Source organism: Balaenoptera borealis, assembly GCF_965194805.1.
Source record: "Balaenoptera borealis genome assembly, chromosome: 14".
Taxonomy (NCBI): Eukaryota; Metazoa; Chordata; class Mammalia; order Artiodactyla; family Balaenopteridae; genus Balaenoptera; species Balaenoptera borealis.
In genome coordinates, this window is record NC_138875.1 from 23,331,906 (window position 1) to 23,351,675 (window position 19,770).

The following is a 19,770-nucleotide window of genomic DNA, read 5'->3' on the forward strand; positions in this document are numbered from 1 at the left end:
TTTTAATCTAGAACAGGAGCCCTTTATTTTTTTCTGTTATTGACTTGTGTTTAAGAGACCAGCTTACTTATGTTATATCTGGATTTGTCTGATTGCTTCTTCATGATAACATTTAACTTGTTTCTCTCTTCCTTGTGTTTCCTACAAACCAGATGATACAGCTAAACCAAATCATGAGCATTGGAATCAGTGGACTCAGTGAAACAGACTACTCTCCCCTGTGTGGGTGGGCATCCTCCCATCCGTCCACGACGTGAACAGAACAAAAGGTGGAAGAAGGAAGGAGGAATTTGCTCTTTTTTCCTGCCTCACTGCTGAGCTGCAACATCTCGTCTCCTCTGCTCTGGCCTGGCTCCCCTAGTTCTCAGGCCTTCACACTCAGACTGAATCACACCACCAGCTTTCCTGGGCCTCCATAATCCATAAGCTTGCGGACAGCAGACCTGGGGGCCTCTCAGCCTCCATGATCACATGAGCCAATCCCTCATAATGAATCTCCACAGATAGATAGATAGATAGATAGATAGGTAGATAGATAGATAGACAGACAGAGAGATAGATAGAATGGATAGATAGATAGACTGGGGAGATAGAAGAGATAGGAGAGAGAGAATTAGATATAGATAGATAGATAGAGATAGAAGAGATAGTCAATAGATAGATGATAGATAGATAGGTAGATAGATATAGATAGATAGCCTTTTGGTTCTGTTTCTCTGGAGAACGCTCACTAAGACATAGATAGACAAATAACCTCCCCAAGTGCACAAGAGAAACGCCATTAAATTCTTACAATCCAACCACTCATTTTCCATGACCTTACACGTCTTATTTTATCATCTTTTTCATCTCAAAATACTTTTATTATAATTTCATTACAGGTCAGTGTTTACAGACTGACTTACACTGAATGCATTTCAGGTAAGCTGTTCCTTAACCACATCTGGGAAAGCAGAATAACCACGTGGATGGGCTGCCTCCAGATCCAACTTTTGCCTATAGACTGAAATATCATTAGTGGAATTTAGACACTAATGACCTTTAATTCCAAACAGCCTGGATATCCTTGATCTTACCTTCTTGAACTTTGACTTTTATTGTCACATTTGCAACCTTCTTACTGGGGTCAGCAGCGCTGTCACTAAACACAAAAACTAAATATGAACATTTTTATGCCTAGAGCAGAGGCTCACATGGTAGGTGATTAAATATTTACTGTAAGGAAGTAGATGTTAAAATATAAATGCTTTATTTATTTTTAAGTTTTATTTTTACAAGAAACAAAGAAAAAGAAAATGAAACGGCTAAAGAAATTATATATAAAGAAATTACATATAAGGAAACTATGGGGAATAGCCCCTATACCCTACTGTTGGCTGGTTCAAAAGCTCACAAGGGCCTTATGTTATAACATATCGGGTAAGTCCTCCCCCTCGGACCTCTGATAGCCTCCGGCAGTGTCGTAAAATATTCAGTATCACGTGAAATCTCTTGTCAACTTTCAAAGCTGTGAACTCCTTTATGTCAGCTTCCACTACAAAATAATGGCCTGAAAATAAAGATATTAATGCTAATTTTTATTAGGACAACTTTCAAGATGAGTCTTTAATGTATTACATTATGACTATGAATAGCATTAATCACTTTTTCCTATCATTATCCAACCACAGTGACAACTGGTATTCTTGCTAAAATAATAATTATTCTTTCAACTGAAGTTGCATAATGTTTACCGTAGCATTTCAGAAATGTAGCCCTGCTTATTATATCACTGGCTATCTGCTGGTATCTTTTGAACAATTCACTTTTCAAGACGCGATATGGTAGTGGTTAACAGAATGAAACCCACAGCTGCTTTATCACTTAACTGAATGACCTTGGACAAGTAACTTAAGCCTTCTTTGCCTACTCTGAAAAACAGGAATAATAATAGTACACAACTCATAAGGATGCTGTGAGGGCTAAAGCCCTTAGTACACTATCTGGCACATAGTAAGTGCTATAGTATAAGCATGAACAACTGTTATCATTACTATTCTAATTCTGAAAATATTGGATATCATTCCATAATAGACTCTAATGCTGTATTTCTCAGCCTCGGCACTACAGACATTTTAGGCTAGATAATTCTTTTTTTGTCAGGGCTGTCTTCTGCATTATAGGGTACTTTAGCAGCATCTCTGGTTTCTACTCACTAGATGCCAGTAGCACTTCCAATCCCAGCTATAACAACCAAAAATGTCTCCAGAGATGGCCAAATGTTCCCTGGTGGGAAAACTGCCCCTGATTGAGAACTACCTCTCTAGAGTTAGAAGTTTCTGGAATTAATCTTGTTTCTCATGTTTAGTTACATTCCAAACAGTTGACATGTACACATATATATACTCTCATTTTACCTTTGGTTTCCTTCGTTTCTTCATCAATAAATCTGTGATAGAGATTTCTGGCCACAGAACTCATAGACTTTTTTGGTTGATGTAAGATCTTATATTTACTAACTACTGCCTTGTTGATTTCTTTAATAACATCATTAATTTGACAATAGGTTAAGCGTGATTTCATGTACCTGTAAAAAAGAAAATGATTAATTTTTCTAAAGAATCATCATACACAACTGTTTTCTTTGCAAAACATTTACATATGATGACTTTATACAGTAGCAAAGCTATTAGTATTCTATATAAAAAATTTTACACCAACTTCCAAATAAACCAGACACATCTCAACCGTTGAAAAATTAGAGACCACAATATATTAGTGCTTATCTTCCCTAGTTATGTCTGGATACATAAGTTCCTATTCTCCACCTACAGAATTAACATTACAATTTAAAATAGGCTTTCAGACTCTGATTCAAATAGACTGATTAATTGCAAATAGAAGTTTATTTAAATATTTTTAAATGTTTGTGAGCAAGGGAAAGAAAAATTTAAATAGTAATAAATTATATAACTCATACCACTCTAGTTTCCTGCAAAAATGGATCTGTTCAGAGAGAAAAAGGGAGGAGGAAGAGGGGGAAGAGAAGATGAAGGATGACAAATGTGACAACAAAGATGACAATGCTGATTGAGATGAAGAAGAACTGATGGTGCAGGGGCTGCAAAGGGACAAAGGGGCCCGGAAGTTAAGCTGCACAGCTGGCCGGCAGAGGAGAACTACAGGCAGCCTCGACGGACGGCTCACTATTCATTCTGAACTCAAATGCCCTTAAGCATTGTCTCTTTCACGCTAAAGCCCACTCTTCCAATCCAATCTCCCTCCTGCCCGTCCTCCCAGTCACCAGAGTCTTAGACTATAAGAATAGGAGACCCTTGATTCTGAGTGGTCTGTACAGACCAAAAACAAAATTTTCATCATCTGCTTCAATTTTTCCCTTCAACAAATCATGGATTCATTATGTTAAACTCTGTCCTTTGCCTCTATTCAAAGGGGCAGTTTTCTAATCGAAACTTCCTTAAGATAAAATAATATATAAATATGTTTAAAGGAAAATGTTCTTATTGACCAAAACCCATTCATTTTCATTATTCCCTTCCTTTCTAGATTCATTTTCACCACTCATTTTTCTAACCACAATTTCCACAGTTGATGCCACAGCTCAACACAATGCAATTCCTTTAAATCATGTGAACTATTTCCTAATTTCCTCAAAACAAGTGCCAATGTTTTCCACTTTAATTCCACCTCAGTATTAACTTTTTAAAGATAAATAAAGTCCCATGCTTGGAACACATTCTTCCTTATCCTAATCTTCTAATTTCTCTCATTCGTTAAATAACTCCTTAGTTTAAAAATGAATACTCTACCATGACTATTCTAATATCCTCCCTGCAAGGAAGCATTTTCTGAAGACCCTTCTATTCCAATGTTCTCACAGCCATTTGTTCTTCCCTTTAGCTCAGCCGATGGGCAACAACAATAACAACAACAATCTAAAAAACTGAATAGCATCAAACAGAATTTTAGTGACAATAAAGCTGTCAATAAAGGAAAGGACCAAGTGACCAAATCAAACAAACAAACAAAAAAACTAAAGAGAACTGTCAGCCTCATTCCTAGTCTCAGAACAGTGAAACTGCCAGATATTTTTCAAGTGGCTTCTATGCATATGAAAAGATGGTCATCATCCTATGTCATCAGGAAACTGAAAAGTAAAACAATGAGGTACATTATACTTACTAGAATAGCTAATAGAAAAAAACTGACAAAACTAAATGCAGGTGAGTATGGGGAACAACAGGAACTCTCATTCTGCTGGGAATGCAAAATGGTACAGCCACTATGGGAGACAGTTTGACAGCTTCTTACAAAGCTAAACAGTTTTACCATAGGATCCAGCCATCACACACCTAGGTGTTGACCCAAGTGAGCTGAAAACATGTCCACACAAAAACCTGCACGTGAATGTTCACAGCAGCTTCAGTCATAATTGCCCCAAACTGGAAGTAACCAAAATGTTGTTCAACAGATGAATGGATAAACAAACTGTGCTACATCTACACGATGGAATATTAGTCAGTGATAAAAAGAAATGCGCTATCAAGCCATGAAAAGACATGAGGGGAACCTTAAATGCATACTACTAAGGCTACAGTGTATGACTCCAACTATATGACACCCAGGAAAAGGGAAAGTAAAAAGATCAGTGGCTGTCAGGGGCTCAGGGGGCAGAGATGAAAGGGTGGCATACAGGGTATTTTTAGGGCAGTGAAACTATTCTTATCATGGTGGACACATGACATTACGCATTTGTCAAAATCCATAGACTGTACAACACAAAGAGTGAACCCCAATATAAACTACAGACTTTAGTTAATATCTAGTTAATAGTATCTAGACTGGTTTATCAATGATAACAAATGTACCACACTAATGCAAGATGTTAGTAATAGGGGAAACTGTTTTCAGGTATGAGGACAATGTACTATCTGCTCAATTTTTCTATAAACCTAAAACTGTTCTAACAAATAAAGTATATTAATTAAAAAACAAACAACAAAATCCAGATGGACAACTCTCAGACAAGTAAAATAATCATGCCCTTTGCCCCAGGGATTCTCCTCCTAGGACACTATCTCAAGGGAATAAGGAATTATAAAATAGACTTGTCCAAAAGAAATTTCATTGTACCATTCTTCATAACAATGCAATCAACCCAAATATTTAATATGGTCATGCTTAAATAACTTATAGAGTAGCCACACAATAAAATATTATACAACTATTAAAATCCAAGTTTTCCATGATAGTTAATGATGGAAAAATGCTCATGATAAAAAAAAGTATGTGAACTATATTCACAGAATAACTACATTGTTGTAATGACAATCAGAAACAACTTGTTATGTAGGTGAAATTAAAATATAGAAGGAAATACTCTCTCTTGTCTGAGTGGTGGAATTACAGATGAGTTATCTTCTAACAACAAACATTTTCTAGCAACGTGCATTATTTGTATAAGAAAGTAACAAGAAATGTAATAATATAAAGCCTAGAAGTTAATAAGTAAAGCCCTGGAATTATGAGAGTTTAAAAACATGGATTTCCATAATTGGTTCCCCATCAATGTCATCTGTGAAGAGCAAAGGTGCCCTCTCTCAGGGGAGGCATCCTGTCTTATTCACCCTGTATTCTTTTCCTCAGTGACCCAGACCCCAGAATAGAGCACAGACTCAAACAAGTGTGTGGCGTAAGTTAATGGACAAATGGAAACCAAACAAACACAGCACTCTCTGTTCTGTCAAACCTCACTTTCCTTAAAATTATAGCAAAACTGAAGCTACTTCTGAAATGTAACTGGATAAATCTGTATCATAAAATGACCCTGAGAGGACTCAGCAACAAACTGATCCATCTCTAGATCTCTCTGAAAAGGTTTTACAACTAAACAAAAAACATAGTTTTAAACATCTTCAACAAAAGATTTCCTGCATTTTCACAGTACAACGGAAAACTATTTTAGAAAAGATCGATGTTGGAACACAGCATGTTACAATTAATATAATCTAGGCTTATACTTATCAACATGTATGTTGATTATTAAAGAGCTGAATTTATCTTAAAGTTTATCTTAAATACTTACGCAGGAATGCCATTAAACTCATCAGAAGTTATAAATGGCATTTCTTTAACATTTTTTTGTTCTTTGGAGGGCTTCTTTGTGGGTGCAGGTTCCTCAACTTTGACTGGTTCTTCAGGGTCAAGATCTGATCCATTAACACTACAGAATAGAGATGCACAGATGTACAGGTAATCGTCAGAATTCTGCAGCATACCAGAAAGCTTTGCAACTGAAAATGATCAGTATCAAACACATGATTCATCTTGTTATAAGTTTATAGCCAACCTTTTTTTCTATCCCTACCATTAATGCTCATGAAGATCTGAATAGTGAGAATGCTAAAAAATCAAGTCCCTAAATCTTCAGTAATATAATTGTTCTTTACACACTCAAAACATGGTGTAAGCAGAACATGTGCCAAACATCTTCATCAGTTATCCCACTGGCTCCTCAAAGTCAATATGCGTAAAGTTGAATTTAACTTCTACGTGGCTTTTCTTCCTGACTTCCCTATTTCTGGACATGGAAACATCAATCATCTTATATTTCTCTCTTTCTAATTTATCCCATTGGTTGCTAGTACAGTAAGTACCCTACATACAGATGAGTTCCGTTTCAAGAGTGCATTCGTAAATCCAATTTGTTCCTAAGTCCAACAAGTTAGCCTAGGTACCCAACTAACACAATCAGCTACATAGTACTGTGCTGTAATAGGTTTATATACTTTTTACACAAATAATACCTAAAAACACACACAAAAAATAAAGAAAACATTTTTAATCTTACAGTACAGTACCTTGAAAAGTACGGTAGTACAGTACAACAGCTGGCGCTTCTTAGCAGTACCAGCTATATCACCGCTGCTTTTACTCTCGTTTCTAGATATCCTGGGCTTGAAATAAAGATACTGTACTGCTGTACTCTATACAATACTGTACTGTACAGCAAAGTACACAAAAGCACAACCACTTGTAGAGGATGCACACATGTGACGATGCACGCATGTGGCAATGTACGCCAGACACGTGAACTAACTTATATGACTGGACATGTGAACGCATGTTCACATCTTTGAAAGTTTGCAACTTGAAGGTTCGTAAGTAAGGACTTACTATATCAATCCTGCCTGCTACAGACTCATTTTAGTTGCCAGCAATGAGCATGGGTTACCCTTGGCTCAGTCCTGCCCGATTTCTGGAGTCAGTGAGAAGCCTAATATAGCTCCTACCCACAAGCAAATAGAGTCTACAAATAGGCTGTATCTTCTAGGTTGTTTAACTGCCAAGGAAGGAATGGACCCCTGTTGCCAGCAGCAAGTCAAGCGATAAATGGAGACGGGATACAGGAAAGAGAAGATCCAACCCAGGAGCAAGGGAAGGGAATCCCAGGAAAGACAGGGAAGTGAGATCCCAAGACGACAGCTGAGTACCAGACACAGAGGGCAACCAGGCCTGACTGAGGCGGTGTGATGAGGATACGGCCACGTGGTGGGTTGTCAAGATGAAGATGCCCGATGTCATGGTAGCATGATCCTTACATGAATCCTAACCTGAGACTCCACGGTAAGCCTGGCTGATTCTTACCTGCACTTGCTTATCTTTAGGCCCTGCTGTGTGTATCAACTGAAAATAACCATTTCTACCTATAGAAAGGTTCTGCTGTGGCCTGGCCCTAAAAGCTGACGCTAGGCCATAGTGAGTTTAGAAGAAAATTCCTCCTATTCCTCGGGCCATATTCCTGCTGGGTAGCCAATGTCCAGCCCAACAACCCTGGCAGATATCCTATGATGATCTCTGTTCCTAGCATTTATTCATGACCTTCTGCCCACTAATTTTCTCTTCTTGGAGTGAAATTCCAAGGTACCCTGACATGCAAGGGACTCTGTTGAGCTTATCTTTTCCTGGAGACCTTCAACTATCAGCAGCAACATGGCTCTTTTCCTACACAGCAAGGTTCATGCCTTCCTTTCAGTTTTCAAACTTAAGCAGTATGTTGTTTGTGGAAACACATATGCAAAACTGTGATTATCATAAACTCCAGGATGATTACCTCTTTGATAGAGGGAGGGTCTGCAATAGAAAATGTGCTGTAGGTACTGGTAGCGTCCTATTTCTTTTCTTGTTTTTTAAAATTTTATTTATTTATTTATGGCTGTGTTGGGTCTTAGTTTCTGTGCGAGGCTTTCTCTAGCTGCGGCAAGTGGGGGCCACTCTTCATCGCGGTGCACAGGCCTCTCACTATCGTGGCCTCTCTTGTTGTGGAGCACAGGCTCCAGACGCACAGGCTCAGTAACTGTGGCTCACGGGCTTAGTTATTCCGTGGCATGTGGGATCTTCCCAGACCAGGGTTTGAACCCGTGTCCCCTGCATTGGCAGGCAGATTCTCAACCACTGTGCCACCAGGGAAGCCCCCTATTTCTTAATCTGACTGGTGGATATGCTGATGTTTATCATGCTTCTCTAATTTACACTAATAATACTTTAATTACTTTTCTGTATATATGATACATTCAAAAGTTAAAAAGTTAAGTTAGCCATGGAATGTTTTTATGTACTTGGAGCCCCCTTTTAGAAATACAATTTTGTAAATCAACTATACTTCAATAAAGTTAAAGGAAAAAAGAAATACAATTATGGGCAGAGGACTGGAGAGATGGGAGTGGAGAAATACTGGAAAGACAAAACACAGGAGCTCCCCAATCATGATGACAAAAGATGACAGAAGACCTCATGGAGCCAGACAATGAGAGGGAGTGCAGGGACAGACAAAACCCCACAGAGGCCGAATGGACGGCTGGGGCTATGAGACAGAGAGACAGGTTGAAGATGCCGAGTTCCTGTCTAGGTGACGGGTGGGTAACAAGGAGACAGTTTAGTCTTAGACACGCGAAGCTGGAGGAGAGAACAGCTCATTCATGAGATTCCCAGCAAGCGATTAAAACACAACTAGATGCCAAGTCAAGGCCAGAGTTGGACATTTGAGAGCATTAATAATGGTGTTAAGTAAGCGTGAGTAAAACAGAGCTTTAGGACATACTTGTAATTTAAAAGAGGGCAGAGAAAAAGGAGGCAGCCTAGTCGAAGATGTAGGATGACAACTAAGAAAGCACGGTGGCAGTGCAAATAACAGAATTTCAAAAAGATGGGCAGCAAAATAAAATCTGAAAAGAATCAGGGCTGAAGAGGTATTTTTTACCTCTTTGTGACCTTCAAGCAATCATTTTCATAAGTATGGTAGTAATTAACAGCCAAAGGCTAGGTTTTAGGGGCTTCAGGAAAAGGGCAGGCACGAACATACACTGGCAGTGAACAGACAGAGGTAGGACAGTACTTTGAGGGTAAAAACAGAGCTAAGTTTTTGTTCCTTGAGCTGTTTTTAAGATGGGAAGCTCATTAAGTTTAGTTTTACCCTAAGGCAGTGGTTCTCAAGGGTCAGGGGAAATTCTGCCCCCCAGAAGACATATGGCAATGTCTGGCGACATTTTTCATTGTCACAACTGGGTGGAGGGGTGGAGGTGGGAGGGGATACAGGGGGCTACTGATATTTAGTTGGAAGAGGGCAGGGATGCTACTAAACATGCTATTTTCACAAAAAATAATTATCTGACCTAAAATGCCAATAGAGCCAAGGCTGACAAACTCTGCTCTAAGGAAAAGAAATGAGAAAAAGTAGAAAAAGACAGTCTAGAGGAGACTTACCCTTGGGAAAGAGGGGGGACATTTTTCCCAGAGACTGTGGGATAAGAAAACTGGTAAAGATGGGGGAAAGACTATTTCTTGTATAAGTAACAAAACAAACAAACAAAACCCTGGATAATCACTAACAAAATTGCAAGTATATAGAAAAGCAAAAGGATTTGAAGTGTTTGTTTTAATAGTTTTATAAAACCAGATAGTAAAAATAATTATAAACACACTTACAAGTTCTGGGTTACTGTTACTTGAGGCAAATGGGGAGGAATGTTTTCTTTGAGATGTTCCACATCTTTATAATCTTCTTCAAGACATTCAAAGAGTTCCTAAAATAAAAAAAAAAAGCTCACAAATAAGCATCTGTCCTGCCTGTGTGTGTTTTAACATGTTAGATAGAACATGAAAGGGGCTTCCCTGGTGGTCCAGTGGTAAAGACTCTGCGCTCCCAATGCAGGGGGCCCAGATTCGATCCCTGGTCAGAGAACTAGATCCCGCACGCTGCAACTAAGAACTCGCATGCCGCAACAAAGATCCTGCATGCGGCAACGAAGATCCTGCATGCTGCAACTAAGACCCAGCGCAGCCTAATTCATTCATTCATTCATTCATTCATTAATGAATGAATGAATGAATTTTTTAAAAAAGAGCATGAAAGACTATGTACCACAATCACAATGATTCTGAGTATTCAAAGAGCAGAGCGGTGAAAAAGCATTGAATACAGCAATATTTAAAAAGAGCCCTTTGGTTTCTCGAGCTGATTTTGGACGGCAATATATTATTTTTCTCCACTGGATTTTTTCAGAGGACAATTGTTAGAATAACATTACAACAGGCAGGGTTGACATTCATGTCTTTCTAAAATACTTTAACCTTGGGAAGCAACTGAAAAGTATATGAAAGATTTATGTTTCTCATTCTGGTAAAGTGCTTTTGTTGACTTAGCAAACATTCCCCAGCACCAGAGTGATAATGCATTCCCGGAATGCAACGATGAGATACTGCTTGGAACGGCTTTCATATATTCCAGCTTAATGAAAATTCCTACTTGATCACAACCACTTTCATTTTGTGTTGTCTTTATTTAACTTTCCCTAGAACTTGAGGTTATGAACTCACGCAAATTTAATAAGAAAAATACTCTGTACCTTCAGATTCCCGCCATCTGATTTTCAATCATAATGTAAACAAAAATTCCAAAGAGTCTTTAATCCTGAGTTGAACATTCTCGAAACCCACACCTAACCCTGGGCATTCTTGGGCAGGGTAGAAGTGAAACCATTATTGGTTTCTGTTTTGAATTTGTATAACATCTTTCTTTTAAACAGATGAATGATGTTCAGAGATACTAATTTCATTTCAACTGATAGTAGCATAGGCACAATCATGCCCAGTCCCAGAGCTGAAAAATCTTTACAGACATTGAGGATTATAAGGCTTAAAAAGGACCATAGAGGCCACCTTGACCATATCAATGGCTCTAAGAGCATGAGGTAATTATGGTACAGATTGAGTATTTTCCCATCCCATCAGAAAGTACACTAGCACTTTGATTAGGTGAAGGCTTATTTAGAATAAAATGTGTGTGTGAATGAGGCTCAAGTTTTTCTTTGCTTGAGAATCCTTATACTATATTCTATAGAAATAGAGAAATGCAGAATAGAAGGGACCCAAGAAATAGTTCAGTATGACCCATTACTTTTCAAATGAGGACGCTGAGACCCCAAGAGGAAAAATGACCTTCTCAGGGTGGCAGAAGGTGCTTCGGGGAGCCAGCGTGAGAATCCACATCTCCAAACCCCAGGGCAGGCATTCCTCCTACACCGCCCTCCCAGGAGATCATTTATTTAAATTAAACCTACCAAGAATTATTTAGGAGAGACTTCCCTGGTGGCGCAGTGGTTGAGAATCTGCCTGCCAATGCAGGGGACATGGGTTCAATTTCTGGTCTGGGAAGATGCCACATGCCACGGACCAACTAAGCCCATGCACCACAACTACTGAGTCCACGCATCGCAACTACTAAAGTCCGCATGCTCTAGGACCTGCGTGCCGCAACTACTGAGCCCTTGTGCTGCAACTACTGAAGCCCGCACGCCTAGAGCCCGTGCTCTGCAACAAGAGAAGCCACCGCAATGAGAAGCCCGTGCACTGCAACGAAGAGTAGCCCCCGCTTGCCATGACTAGACAACGCCCACGTACCACAACAAAGACTGAACACAGCCAAAAAAAAAAAAAGAATTATTTAGGAAATATTCCTTTTTAGTAAATAGATCGGCTACCACCATGCAGGAAGAAACACATCTGGAACTCTGGAGTCCTTTATACTGGGAAAATAAAATGCAAATGGCACTTTTTACTGTTAATAATAACTTACAAAGCTAAGAACATTATAAACTTAAAGAATCCTTAAGAATTCCCTGGTGATTAGGGAGTCTGTATCTATTGCCTTTTTATTTTTGTTTTTTTCACTAGAAAACCATTACCTTGAGTGAACTGTTGGTTTGTTCTTGATACTGAATTTCCAATTCCAATTTATTTAGAAGTTCATTTACTACAATGATCTCATCTCCTATTTTATTTAATATAGTCTTCAGGGTAGGTTCTTGCCCTATTAATAAACAAAGATAAAATGGAAAATAAAATGTATAGAAAAGCAAAAAACATACACGTATCCAACTGAACTCTTGGGACAGAGCTCTACCTTAAAGCGACACTGAGGGTTGAGAAAGAACTATTGTTTCAGCCCCTAAGAACTGTCTCTATGGATAATCTTAAGAACTCATTTCTAAGTAATATGAAAAAAAAGGAAGGGAGAGATAATTACACTGTATCCCCTGAATCTTTTGCTTCTGGAGAACTGTTCCACTAATAAAACACCTAGAAATGCTAGATAAAATACACACCCCTTTACATGCATAGTTGAGCTCTTATGAGAAAAAGGTAAATCACCAAGGGCTTCCACATGAAGAGTGAACCACAGACCAGGCAGTACGTGTCAGCCAATGCTGCAGCAGCCCTAATGGTGGTGGGGTGGGGGACGAGGTACAGAGGAATGCTGGAGAGAGGAGGCCGTCACTCTCAGCAACCTAATATATTTGGTTTTAATGGGGATAGGAGCCAAGGCTTTGGGACTTCAAAGCACAGGATGCTGAAAGTGAGAATCCCAAACGAGGCCAGGATCCCTCTTCATGGGCTGTATCTTCAGTGAATGCGTAAACCTGAAAAATTCTAATCACTGGCCAGGAAGATAAGCTTATGTTTTGGACTGGCCTGCAAGTATGGGTGGGAGGCAGTGGAGAGTAGCCTGCTCTCAGATTCCCAGCCCCACCTCCTAGTCCCTCTCTCTAGCTTCCTAGATACGAGGATGGGAAAACCAGAGTCCCCTCCTCCCTAGAAATAAGAGATGTAGTAAAAAAAAGAATTTTTAAGGGCAGATCAAAAGCACAAAAAGGAAAACTATCCTCACAATCAAACCTTTCCATCTTCACTTCTAGCAACCAAATCATGAAACACACATAACTGAAAACATCATGTGACCACATCTATAGATTACAGATGCAGTAGAGTGAAATGGCTAAAGCCTCCAGGCCTGAAGTCAGAGACACCAGTACCTGCCCTCAGAGGGTTACTGAGAAGTAGGAAAGTACATATAAGATGGGCAAGCACTGTGCTTGGAACCTAGTAAAGCACTCAGTAAAGGCAAACTACTATTAATCGACATAATCTAATAAAGCAATGCAAATTGCATTTGACAGTAGGTTCATAACAACTGAAAGAAATTAACAAGTAAGTCAGAGTATTGATGTCTTTGCTGAGATTAATTACAGGCGGTAAAACAACTAGTTGGATATACTGGTATTACAAATAACTTAGTCACCTAAATTTTAGGGCCTTGTTTGCTGATTTGTAGCAAAATAAATTCACTAAGCAAATTCACTACTTTTGATAGTAGTGATCTAGTAAATTACAGCAGCCAAAGTGGCAAACAAATTACTAGGTTTTCCTAAATAGGCCATGGAACCAAACAGACAAATTGTTCTCCCCACGTACAAATGATGGTTACCCAGTGTGTAGTTATCTAACAGGTCAGACTGCTTCATCCAGGCTTCATGCTTTGATGGGGTCATTTGAATTCAAGGTTTGATCGTTTAACAGATCTCTAAATTATATTTTTCCAATAGTAATCATGCCCTCAGAAAGAGAATCTAAAGAAGACTACTTATTAAAAACCTAAATGTCCTTTTTTCAGATTATTCAATAAAAGTGGCATAGAAGAAGACAAGTACTACACTGGGAATCGAGACACAAAACCTGTAGTTCCAACTGACTACCCATGAGCTGGGGGACCGGGGCAAGTAACCTGACTTCTGAGCTTCAGTTTCCTCATGTGAGAGACCAGGTGGCTTGAGAAGATGAACCCACAGTCCCTTCAGCTTTAACTTTCTACAGAATATGTCAGCCACCAACTGTAAAATGGAGAGGCTCTTTATTAGTGGTTCCCAACAAGAGACATAGAATATCAAAGTCTCAGAAGGACATGGATAATTTGAAAGGACATTCCAACAGTATAATTTCATATTTGAATTTTTTTAAATTATCAATTCATAATACAAACTACAATAAAAGTTCAACAGGATCTTCCCAGAAGATGGAATTCCACCTATCAATAAATTTTTAGCTTTCCTAGATATGGCTGGGAAGTACATCACTTTTGTAAACAATATTTTTCCAGACTTCACAAGGATCTCCTACTTCTCTGCACTTCCATTGCATCATCCACTTTCAGCACTTCAAAATATCTTGGAAGATGGTTACAATTTACCAGTTTCTGGATGTTTAAAAAATTGACTTCATTTTCAATTAATTGTTTCCTAGTGATATATATTGATCAGCTTCCTCCAAAGCAGTCTGTAAGATGCGTTATGGGCTACTTCTATCTCTGTGGATCTTTTCCACTTCTGGTTTTTTCCTTGTCTTTTAGTATCTCTACTTAGCTCTAGAACTAGGAACACTAAATCACCTTCAAATCTTACTATTCTGCCTTGTGTGTCTCAGAAAAACATAAGTAAATAAATATAATTAATAGCTAGTTCATTGTTCAATGTAACTTACATTTTAGTATCCTCTGCAATATTCAAAATACTGAGGGCAGACTGTTTTAAGAATCACCATTCGAAACTTAAAATTACCTTTCTAAGATACATTCACTTAACCAGGCATAAGATATCAAAGTGGGACAATAATCATAACGCACTTTGTATGTACAAAGTCAGTGGAATCTGTTTTACTTACCACAATTTCTTAATGACAGAGTTTTTTTAATATTGCCAATCTTTTCATTAATATGAGAGCATAATTGTTCCAGATCTGAGGAGGCCATCCTTTAAGCCTCTGAAGAAAAAGATATACATTTATAAAAAAAGAGAAGCCAGACAAATTTATATTCACTTTCAATATCCAAGAATGGTAAATACCCAGTAAGTCACATCTCCCTGAAAAGAAACTACAAAAACTCAAGAGCAATATCTTTCAATTCTACAAAATTCAGTTTCTGTCCAAAGTCCAGTACTGACTTGTCTTAGAGCTTTCTGTAGTGAATGCATCCCAAACCAGGGTACAGGGGATAAGCCTGTGTCATTTCCTTATAGATTTAAGGGGACAAATGCCTTTACTTACACATAAAGACAACATTGGTATTTTCTTTGAAAACTCAAAGACCCAAGAATTTTAAGGAAAAACACAGTAAGTTCAAAGAAACGGGTCCAGGTAAGCATTTCTCCCATGCTGTTGGGTTTGGGCCTTTACTATTTGGGGTCGGTAAGAAGGTGGAGGGAATGGAGGAAAGAAATCAGGTACTATTCACTCCGAGGGTTAATGAGGTCTAAAGCATCCACCCCGGCTAACCCGGCGAAGCAAGGTCAAGCCCTCTCTTCCGCCCCCCGCGGCACCGCCCCGAGCCCCCCACTCCGCCCAAGCAATGCCTTCCGCCCGCTTCCGAAGGCGGGATCCTCAACACCAGACTCCAACCTCGTGCGGGTCCGGGAGCAAAGGGCCCACTCAGTGCGGTCGCGAGGCGGGAAGACCCCTCCAGTCTCCACCGGAAGCTCAGGATGGCGAGACCCAACTCCGGGAGCGAAATTCAAACTGCCCGCCGGGTCTTGGTACCGCGCAAGCGCACATCAGCGCTCCCGGAACACGGCTTAGCGGCCTCCTGCGTTTCCAGGTTTACCCAGGGCCGCAGCGGAGCGGGGCCGGGGGCGGGGCAGTGGTGTGGGGCCGGGCCGGGGAAAAGGCGGGGCTGGGTTGGCTCGGGCGCGAAAGGCTGCCGGGACAAGTGCCCCTCCTACTCCGTGCCGTAACGGGTGATTTCAGTCGGTCACCCAATCCTGACCGTCCAGCAGCCAGGGCCAAGCGCTCGGGGGATCAAATCGTGAGCTTAAACTGGGTCTCCAAATAGGCTGCACATTAGAATCACCAGGGCAGCTTTTACAAATTCCAGTGTCTAAGCCGTACCCCAAATCAGTGAATTCAGACACTCTGTAAGTGGATCCCAAACCTTAATATTTTTAAAAACACCAGCCACTTCCAAAAAGCAGCCAAGTGTGTGAGCTGTAAGACTGAGACACCCTGTCTTCGTGGAATTTAGTGTCTGTAAGGGCAAATGCAAATTAAAAAAAAAAAAAATTCCCTGTTGGTCCAGTGGTTATGACTCTGTGCTTTCACTGCCGTGGGCAGGGTTTGATCCCTGGTCGGGGAACTGAGATTCCCCCAAGCCGCCTGGCACCGCAAAAAAGAAAAAAGGGGGAAAAAAGTTTAATTCCCCTTGTTGAAGAAAAGGGGGGAAAGCATCCCAGGGCTGGTGTGGTTGCTCCACAGTCATCAAGGATCCACATTCGTTCCATCTTTTTGGTGCCACCGTCCATGGCATCATGCATTCTGGAGTTAAGGTTGCCTGTGGTGCAAGACAACTGCCATTTCCTTTCTCATTTCTTTGAGAAAGACTTAGCTGAAACAGCACTTTTTATTAAAGAGGTTTCCTGGAAATCACCCCTAATGGCTTCTATTTGCTTTCCACTGGTCACTCACATCTGCAAAGGAGACTAGAAAAAAAAATCATTAAAATTTTTTTGATCTGGACAGTTACATTGCATCCTCAACAATATAGGGTTGCTTTTTGTAAGGGAGAATGAGATTCTGGGTCAGTGAATACCTGCCTTGGCCATTTCTACTTATTACTTTTAAAAACCTTTTATTATGGAAAATTTCAAACATATAAAATTAGAAGAGTACAATGAACCCCATGCTCAACCCATCATCCAGCTTCAACCGTCATTAATTTATTGCAAATGTTGTTTCATCCGTACCTCCTCTCTTTCCCCGCCTTGCCTCCTGGAATATTTTGAAGCAAATCTCAAACATTGTATCTTTTCATCCAAAAACATTTCCATATTTACCTCCTAAAGATAGAAACTTTAAAAAAAATGTTTATTTTAAAAACTCTTGATTTGGGCTTCCCTGGTGGCCCAGTGGTTAAGAATCCGCCTGCCAATTGAGGGAACATGGGTTCGAGCCCTGATCCGGGAAGATCCCACATGCCGCGGAGCAACTAAGCCCGTGCGCCACAACTACTGAACCTGCGCTCCAGAGCCCGCGAGCCGCAACTACTGAGCCCTTGAGCCTCGAGCCCGTGCTCCACAACAAGAGAAGCCACCACAATGAGAAGCCCACACACTGCAATGAAGAGTAGCCCCTGCTCCCACAACTATAGAAAACCCGTGGGCAGCAGTGAAGATCCAACGCAGCCAAAATAAATAAAATAAATTAAACAAACAAACAAAAAACTGTTGATTTGTTTGAATTAGAATCCAAACAATATTTACACATTGTTATTTGGTTGATACATTTCTTAAATCTCTTTTAATTGCAACAGGCCTACTTATTTAGAGCTAAATTCCTTTAGCAGGAACAAAGCCTTTCATTGTAGGACTAAATGTAAGGCTTAAAATAACATTCTATGAAAAATAACATAATAACAGAAATTCACCCTGCAGCATCAAGGACAAACATTATCAGATTACTTCCCATGAGAAAATAAACAAGAAGAGAGCATAAAGGCACTGAATACAAGACGAGAGGGGGGAAATGTGGAAAAAAATATAGAAATGAGCAGTTGGATCACACTGCCTACTTCTTATTTCTTTCTGGGACTGGTTTACTTGGCAGGACTCCTTCAGTTGCAATGACAGAAACTCTATCCAAACTGACTTAAGCAAGGAAAAAGACTTTATATGGCTTATAAAACTGTAAAGTGTGTGTGTGTGTGTGTGTGTTCAGTTACAGCTGAACCCAGGTACTCAAGCATACTATTAGGAAGCCATCTCCATCTCTCAGTTATGCGTTCCTCCCTGTTGGTTCCATTCTCAGGTGGCCTTTTCCCTATGGTGACCTCTGGTACCTCCAGACTTATATATACCTCAATGGGTTAGCAGTTCTTGCTTTCCTAAGAGATCTAGCAAAAACCCCAGGATGGAATCTCATCAGCCTGACTTGGGTCATCTGCCCACTCTGAATCAATCAGTCTAATTTGGAGGGGTGAAATGGTCTGATTCGCTAGGTAGCCTGGAGCTGGAAGCCAGGACAGCCCTACCCAAAACACAAAGTCTGAGAGTAGGACACAGGTAGTTTCTCAGGAAAATCTAGCTGCTTTTATGAGACAATGGGGACAGGGAGAAGTAAAAACAAAACAAAAACCTGTCTTCTTCAGGGTTATGAGTCATTCAAGGTGAAAGAGACAACTTGCCTCACAGAAATTATGTTACAGGGAATTAAAATTTATTGGTATCCCATCTCTTTCCACAGAGAAGCTATGTTCCATTGTCATCCCCAAATTACAAGTAGGAAAGAGAGCTATTCTGCATTGGAATGATTGTATTGCTGATATAATTCCTTGGAAAAATTCCAGAACCATTGCTACAATTCATTATTCACTTCCATAGTGTTCTGAGAAGGATTTTACTTATGATACTGATATTGTCAAGTTCTGAATCCTTTATATATTCATCCATTCTCATCTCCATCTCTTTCACTATGTCAAGAAGATTTTTTTTTCATTCTTTTTCAAGCTGAGATGGTTGGTTGAGAGAAAGTTATTTGTGTTTGGAATCTCAATAATTTATTTCTTCCAGGATAGCAACGTCCTGACCTGCACCTATCTTCCCTTTCCTGTTGAAGTACCTCTGGACAGTCATATGACAAGAGGAAAAAAAACAAAAAGAGCAAGATGTAAGAAATTGCTGGACTGTTTCTTGCAAGAAATATGAGCAAAAGTAATGTGAACTCTAGTCTTCAGAGAAAAATAGTAATAACAATAACATCAGTTAACATTTATTGGGTACTTATTCTAATTCAGGCATTTTACATAAATTATCCTGTTTAACCTTTGTAATTTATGAATACTTAAATTATGATCTGCACTTAACAGATGAGGAAACTGAGGTTTATAATTAAGTAACTTAATTACTTAATTATAAGCCCAATCAATAAATGGCAAAGTGGGTCCCTGACCTCAGAACTGTCCTCTTTACCATGATGCTCTGCTGCCTTCCCAGGAGAAAGGGGTCATTTGCTCCCATGTTTTGTGTTTCTGAACCTATAACTTCCATCATCATTTAATTCCCTCATGACATATCACCATATGAGCAATTTTAGATTACCTATAAACTTGAAGTTTTTGATACCCAATTGACTTTGTCAGACTTTATTCGTACTTTTTGTACTTCTCTTTGTCTTCCTCTTGCAGCTAAATGTCGAGCTTAACCTCTGTATGTCCCTAAACTGTCACTGTAGACTAAAGATCAAAGATCTCGTTAAGCAACAGGCCTCTGCATTTCTAGGCAACTTGGGAAATATTTATTCCTCTGGTTTTGACCGATGGCTAGTGACCAGTGGGTCCAATAAGTTTTGGGACAGGTTCATAGCTCTCTAGTGCTGATGGGACTTCCTTTCCGAGAT

At 39.7% G+C, this 19,770-nt stretch overlaps 1 protein-coding gene across 1 annotated transcript; it reads right to left on the minus strand.

Moving 5' to 3' along the window:
* Positions 1-1,226: 1,226 nt before the first annotated feature.
* On the minus strand, positions 1,227-16,016 carry SKA1 (spindle and kinetochore associated complex subunit 1). Its single transcript, XM_082355168.1, has 7 exons — positions 15,787-16,016; positions 15,052-15,150; positions 12,243-12,367; positions 9,985-10,082; positions 6,086-6,223; positions 2,397-2,566; positions 1,227-1,549 (listed from the first exon to the last, which is right to left on the minus strand). The coding sequence occupies exons 2-7, from the start codon at positions 15,137-15,139 to the stop codon at positions 1,401-1,403; spliced, it is 768 nt and encodes a 255-aa protein (XP_082211294.1). The 5' UTR covers positions 15,140-15,150; positions 15,787-16,016; the 3' UTR covers positions 1,227-1,400.
* Between the last annotated feature and the right edge of the window lie 3,754 nt (positions 16,017-19,770).